We start from the raw sequence: 11,180 nt of genomic DNA on the forward strand, positions 1-11,180 counted from the left end.
GTGGGTAGACCCATACACAATGTGAGAAAACTGTCAAGGTGGGTAGACCCATACACATGGATAACTGTCAAGGTGGGTAGACCCATACACATGGATAACTGTCAAGGTGGGTAGACCATACACATGATAACTGTCAAGTGGGTAGACCCATACACATGGATAACTGGCAAGTTGGGTAGAACCATACACATGGATAACTGGCAAGGTGGGTAGACCCATACACATGGATAACTGGCAAGGTGGGTAGACCCATACACATGGATAACTGTCAAGTGGTAGACCTAACATGATAACTGGCAAGTTGGGTAGACCCATACACATGGATAACTGCAAGGTGGGTAGAACCATACACATGGATAACTGGCAAGGTGGGTAAACCATACACATGGATAACTGGCAAGGTGGGTAGAACCATACACATGGATAACTGGCAAGGTGGGAAACCATACACATGGATAACTGGCAAGGTGGGTAGAACCATACACATGGATAACTGGCAAGTGGGTAGAACCATACACATGGATAACTGGCAAGGTGGGTAGAACCATACACATGGATAACTGGCAAGGTGGTAGAACCATACACATGGATAACTGGCAAGGTGGGTAGAACCATACACATGGATAACTGGCAAGGTGGGTAGAACCTACACATGGATAACTGGCAAGGTGGGTAGAACATACACATGGATAACTGGCAAGGTGGGTAGAACCATAACATGGAAACTGGCAAGGTGGGTAGACCCATACACAAGGATAACTGGCAAGGTGGGTAGAACCATACACAAGGATAACTGGCAAGTGGGTAGAACCATACACATGGTAACTGCAAGGTGGTAGAACCATACACATGGATAACTGGACAAGTGGGTAGAACCATACACATGGATAACTGCAAGGTGGGTAGAACCATACACTTGATACAGTTGAAGTCGGAAGTTTACATACACTTAGGTTGGAGTCATTAAAACTCGTTTTTCAACCACTCCACAAATTTCTTGTTAACAAACTATAGTTTGGCAAGTCGGTTAGGACATCTACTTTGTGCATGACACAAGTAATTTTTCCAACAATTGTTGGAATAACTTCTGACTGATATTACACACATGGTTCTCTAATAACCCTCTGACTGATATTACAACACATGGTTCTCTAATAACCCTCTGACTGATATTACAACACATGGTCTCTAATAACCCTCTGACTGATATTTAACACATGGTTCTCTAATAACTTCCTGACTGATATTATAACACATGGTTCTCTATAACTTCCTGACTGATATTACAACACATGGTTCTCTAATAACCCTCTGACTGATATTATAACACATGGTTCTCTAATAACTTCCTGACTGATATTACAACACATGGTTCTCTAATAACTTCCTGACTGATATTACAACACTTGGTTCTCTAATAACCCTCTGACTGATATTCAACACATGGTTCTCTAATAACTTCCTGACTGATATTACAACACATGGTTCTCTAATAACTTCCTGACTGAATAACAACACATGGTTCTCTAATAACTTCCTGACTGATTTATAACACGTGTTCTCTAATAACTTCCTGACTGATATTACAACACATGGTTCTCTAATAACTTCCTGACTGATATTACAACACATGGTTCTCTAATAACTTCCTGACTGATATTACAACACGTGGTTCTCTATAACTTCCTGACTGATATTACAACACATGGTTCTCTAATAACTTCTGCTGATATTACAACACGTGGTTCTCTAATAACCCTTTGGCTGATATTACAACACGTGGTTCTCTAATAACCTCTGACTGATATTACAACACATGGTTCTCTAATAACTTCCTGACTGATATTACAACACATGGTTCTCTAATAACTTCCTGACTGATATTACAACACATGGTTCTCTAATAACTTCCTGACTGATTTAAACACATGGTTCTCTAATAACTTCCTGACTGATATTACAACACATGGTTCTCTAATAACTTCCTGACTGATATTAAACACATGGTTCTCTAATAACTTCTGACTATATTAAACACATGTTCTCTAAAACTTCCTGACTGATATTACAACACATGGTTCTCTAATAACTTCCTGACTGATATTACAACACGTGGTTCTCTAATAACTTCCTGACTGATATTACAAACACATGGTTCTCTAATAACTTCCTGGCTGATATTACAACACGTGGTTCTCTAATATACCCTTTGGCTGATATTACAACACGTGGTTCTCTAATAACCCCTGACTGATATTACAACACATGGTTCTCTAATAACTTCCTGACTGATATTACAACACATGGTTCTCTAATAACTTCCTGACTGATATATATAACACATGGTTCTCTAATAACCCTCTGACTGATATTATAACACATGGTTCTCTAATAACTCCTGACTGAGCTTGACAGTTATCCATGTGTATGGGTCTACCCACCTTGTCAGAGCAAGTGTTGTCGTCTGGCCCTCCGCCGATGACAAAGAGTTTCCCAGCACAGCTGGACACGGCCGGTGAACTGACTGCCTCCTTCATGGGAGCCACCTCTGTCCAGCGGTTAGAGAAGGAATCATAGCACTCCACACTGCTTAAACGACTCTGGCCGTCATACCCTCCCACTGCATAGACCTGTACAGATATACAATCACAGTGGTAAGACAAGACAATACTGACTACCGTTTACATCACAGATGGGCAACTCAAGTCCTCAGGGGCCGGAACGGTGTCACTCTTTGTCCCCATTCCTAGCAAACACAGCTGATTAAACTAATTGCATTCTAAACTGAAGATTAGTTGATTATTGTATTGGAGTCAGTTGTGTTAGCTGGGGCTGGGACAAAAGTGTGACACCAATCAGGACCTGAGGACTGGAGTTGCYCATCCCTGATTTACATTGACTATAATGTACATACACCTGTATTAGGAACTCCCATGGCGAGGGTGTTCATCTGTGCACACACAATCCTGTTCAAATAGGCTTACTGTACTGACACATCCAACCCACAGTGACACTGTCTGTGGCATTGAGACAGGTTTGTTTACAGGAAGCCACCAGCCAATGTGTGTGTCAAATTATTACAGCCAAACCTCTACCCATCTTTACAACCATTGAATCTATATGTTTTGACCATGACAGTTTACAATCTAAGGTAACGGCAAGTAATTTAGCCTCTTCAACTTGTTCAACAGCCACACCATTCATTACCAGATTCAGCTGAGGTCTAGAACTTAGGGAACTATGCTCTTAGTTTTGGAGATGTTCAGGACCAGTTTGTTACTGGCAACCCATTCCAAAACAGGCTGCAACTCTTTGTTAAGGGTTTCAGTGACATCATTAGCTGTGGTTGCTGATGTTTAATGCCAGTGGCAGGTCATTGGTAAAAATAGAAAAGAGTAGAGGGCCTAGAGAGCTGCCCTGCGGTACACCACACTTTACATGTTTGACATTAGAGAAGCTTCCATTTAAGAAAACCCTTTGAGTTCTATTAGATAGATAGCTCTGAATCCACAATATGGCAGAGGTTGAAAAGCGATAACACATATGTTTTTTCAACAACAGTTTATGGTTAATAATATCAAACGCTGCACTGAAATCTAACARTACAACTCCCACAATCTTCTTATTATCAATTTCTTTCAACCAATCATCAGTCATTTGTGTCAGTGCAGTACATGTTGAGTGCCCTTCTCTATAAGCATGCTGAAAGTCTGTTGTTAATTTGTTTGCAGAGAAATAGCATTGTATTTGGTCAAACACAATTTTTCCCAAAAGTTTACTAATAGCTGGCAGCATGCTTATAGACACTCTTGGATAGCGGAATTACTTTGGCTTCCCTCCAGGCTTGAGGACAAAGACTTCTCTCTCGGCTCAGATTAAAGATATGACAGATAGGAGTGGCTATAGAGTCAGCTACCATCCTCAATAGCTTTCTATCTAAGTTGTCAATGCCAGGAGGTTTGTCATTATTGATCGATAACAATACATTTTCCACCTCTCCCACACTAACTTACAAAATTCTAACTTGCAATGCTTTTCTTTCATTATTATTTTTTTTATGCATGAATACGATGACTCACTGTTCGTGGTTGGCATTTCCTGCCTACATTTGGCCACTTTGCCAATTAAGTAATCATTAAAATAATTGGCAACATCAAATGGTTTTGTGATAACCCATCTGATTTGATGAAAGATGGAGTTGAATTTGTCTTTCTGCCCATCATTTCATTTAAAGTACTCCAAAGTTTTTTTCCACCGTTCTTTATATTATTGATCTTGGCTTCATAATACAGTTTCTTCTTCTTTTTGTTGTTTTTGGTGGCGCAGTGGTCTAGGGCACTGCATCGCAGCGCTAGCTGTGCCACCAGAGATTCTGGGTTCGCGCCCAGGCTCTGTCGCAGCCGGCCGCGACCGGGAGGTCCGTGGGGCGATGCACAATTGGCCTAGCGTCGTCCGGGTTAGTGAGGGTTTGGCCGGTAGGGATATCCTTGTCCCATCGCGCACCAGCGACTCCTGTGGCGGGCCGGGCGCAGTGCACGCTAACCAAGGTCGCCAGGTGCACGGTGTTTCCTCCGACACATTGGTGCGGCTGGCTTCCGGGTTGGATGCGCGCTGTGTTAAGAAGCAGTGCGGCTTGGTTGGGTTGTGTTTCGGAGGACGCATGGCTTTCGACCTTCGTCTCTCCCGAGCCCGTACGGGAGTTGTAGCGATGAGACAAGATAGTAATTACTAACAAGTTTAGTCACATCATTTCTCAATTTGCAGTAAGAGAGCCAATCAGATGTGCAGCCAGAGTTATTAGCCACTCTTTTTGCCCCATCTCTTTCAACCATACAGTTTTTCAATTCCTCATCAATCCATGGAGCCTTAACAGTTCTAACAGTCAGTTTCTTAACAGGTGCATGTTTATCAATTATTGGAAGAAGCAATTTCATAAATTCATCAAGAGCAGCATCTGGATGCTCCTCATTAATCACATCAGACCAACAAATACTTTTAACATCATCCACATAAGAGTCACAGCAAAATATGTTGTATGATCTCTTATACACTATTTTAGGCCCAGCTGTTGGGACTTTCACTTTCCTGGATATAGCCACTATATTGTGATCACTGCATCCAACGGATACAGCTTTAGAACAAAGTTCTACAGTATTCGTAAAAATGTGATCGATACATGTGGATGATCTTGTTCCTGTAGTGTTTGTAAACACCCTGGTAGGTTGATTAATAACCTGAACCAAATTACAGGCACCGGTGACAGTAAGCAGCTTCCTCTTAAACGGACAGCTTGATGAAAACCAGTCAATATTCAGGTCCCCAAGAAAGTAGATCTCTCTGTTTACATCACATACACTATCAAGCATTTCACACATTATATTTAGATACTGACTGTTTGCACTTGGTGGCCTATAGCAACACCCCTAAAGAAAAGGCTTTAGATGTGCCAAGTGAACCTGCAACCACAACACTTCAATAACACCTGACATAAGATATTCTCTAAGCATAACAGGGATATGGCTCTGAATATATACAGCAACACCTCCCCCATAAGCATTCCTGTCTCTTCTATAGATGTTATATCCTTGTATTGCTACTGCTGATTCATCAATATTAATTATCTAAGTGAGTCTCAGAAATGGCTAATATATGAATGTTATCTAATGTTAGCAAGTTATTGATATCATGAACCTTATTTCTAAGGCTACATATAATAATATGGGCTATTTTCAGCCCTTTCCAGAGAGACATAATACTGAAGAGCAAACAAAGCAAGATATATATATTTTTTACATTCAGCAGTCCATTAATTAATTGGTGTGTGAGTGTGTCTGTTGCGGGATTGAAGCTACGATCCCATAGGCTTGGCTCTCTCATCCCCTCCAGGCTTCTGGGAGGAAGGGTGGACAATGAGCCTGTCATGGCGGATATAAGCAATGTCCCCACGGGCTCTGGCAACTTTCATGGCTGGGATCAGTTCTTTCCTCTTCTGGCGCACAGATTCAGGATAGTCCTCGTTAAGGAAGATATACGTTCCTCTCAAATTCTTGGCTCTTTCCAGAACAGCTACCTTGTCCTTGAACCTCAGGAACTTGACCACTATCGGCCTGGGCCTGTTACCTGGGTCGGTGGTGGGTTTTCCAGTCCTGTGGGTGTGCTCCACCTCAATCTTCCGGTGGTCCATCTTTAATTTCTCAGAGATCATTTCCCTCACTTTGTCTTCAGACTCCGTCCAGGTCTCATGTGGAGATTCTGCAATTCTGTTCACAACTATGTTTTTCTGCCTTGACTGTCCCTCGAGATAGTCGGATTTATCCTTCAATGTTTATCATGGATTCACACACAGAACTGATGTCCTCTCTCAATGACTTACAGATTGCTGACATCTTGCTGTTCTCAAGTTTCAACTCATCGAAACACTTGAAGCTATTTTGTTGTAACAACTGCTTGTAGAACTCTTTGTGTCCCGACAGGGCAGGTCACAGGAAAGATTGAAAGCAACAACAAACAGCAGGGATCTAGACAGCCACAAACCCGGGACAATCCGCGGGCCCAGCCACAATGGCTAACCGAGTCACGGGCTGCGTTCAAGCCCTAAAGAAAACCATGCTAGCTTGATATGCAGCTAGCTAGCACCTAGGCTAGCTGCAACGCCAAATAGCTCGTCAGACTCGTCCTTGGTCGGCAGGATCACTGAACAGAGACTAGCAGTCACAGCAACTGACGCCAACTGCGTCGTGGCTACTAAGAACTTTACAATACACTTTCAAAACAACAACCTTTTCAAAACAACAAAACCGCGCTCTTCCTCGTACTGCGTGGTAAATGTATTTGCTGAAATATACTTAAGTATCAAATGTAAAAGTATAAATCATTTAAACTTCCTTAAATTACGCAAACCAGACGGCACCATTTTCATGTTTTTAAATTCATGGACAGCCAGGGGCTACTCAACACTCAGAGACAATTTACAAACAAAGCATGTGTGTTTAGTGAGTCTGCCAGATCAGAGGCAGTAGTGATGACCAGGCATGTTCTCTTGATAAGTGCGTGAATGGACCATTTTCCTGTCCTGCTAAGCATTCAAAATGTACTTTTGGTAGTCAGGGAAAATGTATCACGTAAAAAGTACATTACTTTCTTTAGCAATGTAGTGGAGTAAAAGTTAACACGGCAGACCCTGGTCGTGACCCCACTCTCCGAGGGCGTCTCAGTGGGATATGAAAAACAATTCACACATTAATAATATATTAACACACACTTGTTAATGTGTTGATATAGGACAAATATTATTATTATGAAACACACACACTCTCTCTGAGGTCTGGCATCAAAGTCCATCCAGTCTCTAGGGGCTCTGGGGAGTATCAATCACACAGAAACTCATTACAATACGAGACAGACACGGACCACAACAAGCCGTTAAACATCAGTCTAATTAGCAATTACATTCCTATGAGTATCAATTAATGAATTGAAGCAGCAAAACCGAAGATGAAAATGCTATGTAATGATATGTGGTGTACTGATGATACGTGGTGATATGTGGTGTACTGATGATACGTGGTGATATGTGGTGTACTGATGATACGTGGTGATATGTGGTGTACTGATGATACGTGGTGATATGTGAATGTGAAGTTATGTGAATGTTTTTCTGCTGTGTGTTATTGTTAGAGTCAGCAGATGTGGGTTCCCGGGTGGCGCAGTGGTCTAGGGCACTGCATCGCAGTGCTAGCTGCGCCACCAGAGTCTCTGGGTTCGCGCCCAGGCTCTGTCGCAGCCGGCCGCAACCGGGAGATCCGTGGGGCGACGCACAATTGGCATAGCGTCGTCCGGGTTAGGGAGGGTTTGGCCGGTAGGGAGGGTTTGGCCGGTAGGGATATCCTTGTCTCAGTATGTAAAAATGTAATAAAATGTATGCACTCTACTGTAAGTCGCTCTGGATAAGAGTGTCTGCTAAATGACTAAAATGTAATGTAAATGACAACAACAGTGAGGTCAGAACAACATAACCTTTGACCGGGGCCTGTGTGGACCGGTGGTTACAGCCTCTGACCGTGAGTGGTCTGTGTGGACCGGTGGTTACAGCCTCTGACCGTGCGTGGTCTGTGTGGTCCGGTGGTTACAGCTGCTGACCCTGACACACATGTATCCCAGAGTCGGCAAGGGTATGAATCCAGCCCACTGTCCTTTGACCTTTCCCCTATCTTTCTAAAACTGTTTTCTCTCTTCAATTAAGCAAAATATGAAAGGAGTCGTTGAAGTTAATGGGTTCAGAGCACGTCAGTAAGGTAGAGGAGCAACCAGAGGATCTGTGTGGGTAGCCAGGGACAGCATAATAGACCCCTGGCTATTTGCATAGCAACTGAGGCAGTTCCTAACTCTGCCTACATTCCAAACTGACAGAAATGGGAGGGAGGGGGGACGCGACGACAGTGAATCGAGAGGATCCAGAGCGAGATCGAATGCGCGCACTGTGGGGCGATGGGAGGAGAGAGAGAGAGAGAGAGAGAGAGAGAGAGAGAGAGAGAGAGAGAGAGAGAGAGAGGAGAGAGAAGAGAGAGAGACAGAGAGAGAGAAAAATCCAAAATCAACAAACCCATTGACTCTTTCTCTCTCACCCCTATGCACACTTGGCTTTAACCAGGGACACGGGTGAGGGAGGGAGAACAGTGTGTGTGTGTTTCAAACAACGCACCATGCTACACACAGGAGTCAAGTAGCCATGTGCTGCTAACAAAGCATACAGTCTCAGAAGGACAAAGGGACTCTTTATAGTTTCCCCGCAAGGACAACTACAGTTCGTGTATATCAAATCAATGTATTATATTAGCCCTTCTTACATATGATATGTAGCTGATATCTCAAGTGCTGTACAGAAAACCAGCCTAACCAAACAGCAAGCAATGCAGGTGTAGAAGCTCGTGGCTAGGAGAAACTCCCTAGAAAGGCCAAGGTGTAAAGGTGTATACAGTGCATTCTGAAAGTATTCAGACCCGATGACCTTTTACACTGTTTGTTACGTTACAGCCTATTTTTTTTAAATCGACACACAATACCCATTATGAGAAAGCAAAAACAGGTATATTAGAAATTTTAGCAAATGTATAAAATATAAATTATGAAATGTCACATCAACATACGCCGAATACAACAGGTATAGAACTTACTGTGAAATGCTAAATTACAAGCGATAACCAACAATGCAGTTCAAGAAATAGAGTTAAGAAATAACTAATGGGCTATATACCCGGACAGTCTTTGTGAAGGGGGTACAGGTGTAGTCGAGGTATGTTACATTAGATAGGGGATAAATTTCACTATGCTAAATAATAACAGCGGGTAGCAGACAAGTGTGTGTGTGTGTGGGGGCGGGGGGGGGGGCAATGTAAAAATAGTCTCGAGGTGCATTTGTTAATTGTTCAGCAGTCTTATGGCTTGGGGATAGAAGCTGTTTAGAAGCCTCTTGGACCTAGGCTTGGCGCTCCGGTACCGCTTGCCATGCGGTAGCAGAGAGAACTTTTTGGGCCTTCCTTTGACAACGCCTAGTATTTAGGTCCTGGATGGCAGGAAGCTTGGTCCCAGTGATGTACTGGGCCGTACGCACTAACCTCTGTAGCGCCTTACGGTCGGATGCCGAGCAGTTGCCATACCAACCAGTCTGGATGATCTCGATGGTGCAGCTGTACAACTTTTTGAGGATCTGGGGACCCATACCAAATATTTTCTGTCTCCTGAGGGGGAAACGGTGTTGTCGTGCCCTCTTCATGACTCACTTGGTGTGTTTGAACTATGATAGTTTGCTGGTGATGTGGACACTAAGGAACTTGAAACTCTTGACTCACTCCACAAAAGCCCCTCCACAAAAGGTATTTTGTATATATATATTTTTTATAAATTTGCTTCAATTTCTAAAAACCTGTTTTCCCTCTGTCATTATGGGGTATTGTGTGTAGATTGATGAGGAAAATAATTTATTGAATCCATTTTAGAACACAGCTGTAACGTAACAAAATGTGGAAAAATGTGAAGGGGTCGGAATACTTTCAGAACGCACTGTATATTATGATGACATTTTGTGACGTTTTTCTTCCTTTTTGGCCTACAGCAAGGTTTTTTTTCGGCTGTTCGTACAAACACAAAAAAAATTCTAGAGGCAAGTCAAAGTTCGGTAGTCAAAGTCTACGACCCTTTGTCGGTGATTGGTCAACAGTAGGGATTATTCAATGAAGTGTTGGAATTCAACGATACATGAATTGTTTTCATGCACATTTTTTCACTTGAGAAATACTGCACCAAACATCCTAGTAAGATGTAAAATTGCTCGACTAAAATCAAAATTAATCACAGATTTCTTAGAGTTATCTTAGATTATTTAACATTAATTTGGACTATTTTGGCTACGGCGTCTCAAGATGGACAAACAGTACTATTGATGTTTTTTCTAATTTTTCAAGCRAAGGTTGAAGGTATGCGAGCATACTCATTTGGTTTGCCTAGGAGCCAGCCAAACCGAAGCATGCCGAAGCCTTTAGGGTCTGAGAGGAAGGGCTGGATCCCTCTTCCCCTCTCTGAGGACAGACAAACAGCCTTTAGGGTCTGAGAGGAAGGATACGTGAAATCTACCCAGCCCTTTCCTCCTCAGACCCTAAAGCTGTTTGTCTGTTCTCAGAGAGAGGGTGGATGGACAGGGAATCCAGCGGAGACACACAATTCTCTGCGTCGTAACTAGACCTAAACGTTGGGAATTAAACATTCCTTTAAGAAGTACGCCATGGGCTCAACGCTGCTTCTGTATTACGCATCTTCGTCCTTACAAAGAGGGGAGAAGGCAGGGCATGCGGCCCCAAGCCCGCTTCTTTCCTCTCAGACCCTAAAGGCTGTTTGTCTGTCCTCAGAGGGGGAAGAGGGATCCAGCCCTTCCCTTCTCAGCCCCTAACGGCTGGTTTGTCTGTCCTCAGAGAGGGGAAGAGGGATCCAGCCCTTCCCTTCCTCTCAGCCCTAAAGGCTGTTTGTCTGTCCTCAGAGAGGGGAAGAGGATCAGCCCTTCCTTTCAGACCCTAAAGGCTGTTTGTCTAGTCCTCGAGAGAGGGGAAGAGGGATCCAGCCCTCTTCCTCTCAGCCCCTAAAGGCTGTTTTGTCTGTCCTCAGAGAGGGGAAGAGGCGATTCAGCCCTT

At 43.2% G+C, this 11,180-nt stretch overlaps 1 protein-coding gene across 1 annotated transcript in view; it reads right to left on the reverse strand.

The window, feature by feature from the left end:
• Positions 1 to 11,180, reverse strand: part of LOC111957052 (kelch-like protein 24) — a 60,776-nt gene that overhangs the window by 12,645 nt on the left and 36,951 nt on the right. The window contains exon 6 of the mRNA XM_023977773.2: positions 2,442 to 2,630. Coding sequence (XP_023833541.1) covers positions 2,442 to 2,630 — 189 coding nt within the window. The remainder of the gene's footprint in view (positions 1 to 2,441; positions 2,631 to 11,180) is intronic.

This window comes from Salvelinus sp. IW2-2015, linkage group LG32, assembly GCF_002910315.2.
Source record: "Salvelinus sp. IW2-2015 linkage group LG32, ASM291031v2, whole genome shotgun sequence".
Classification (NCBI taxonomy): Eukaryota; Metazoa; Chordata; class Actinopteri; order Salmoniformes; family Salmonidae; genus Salvelinus; species Salvelinus sp. IW2-2015.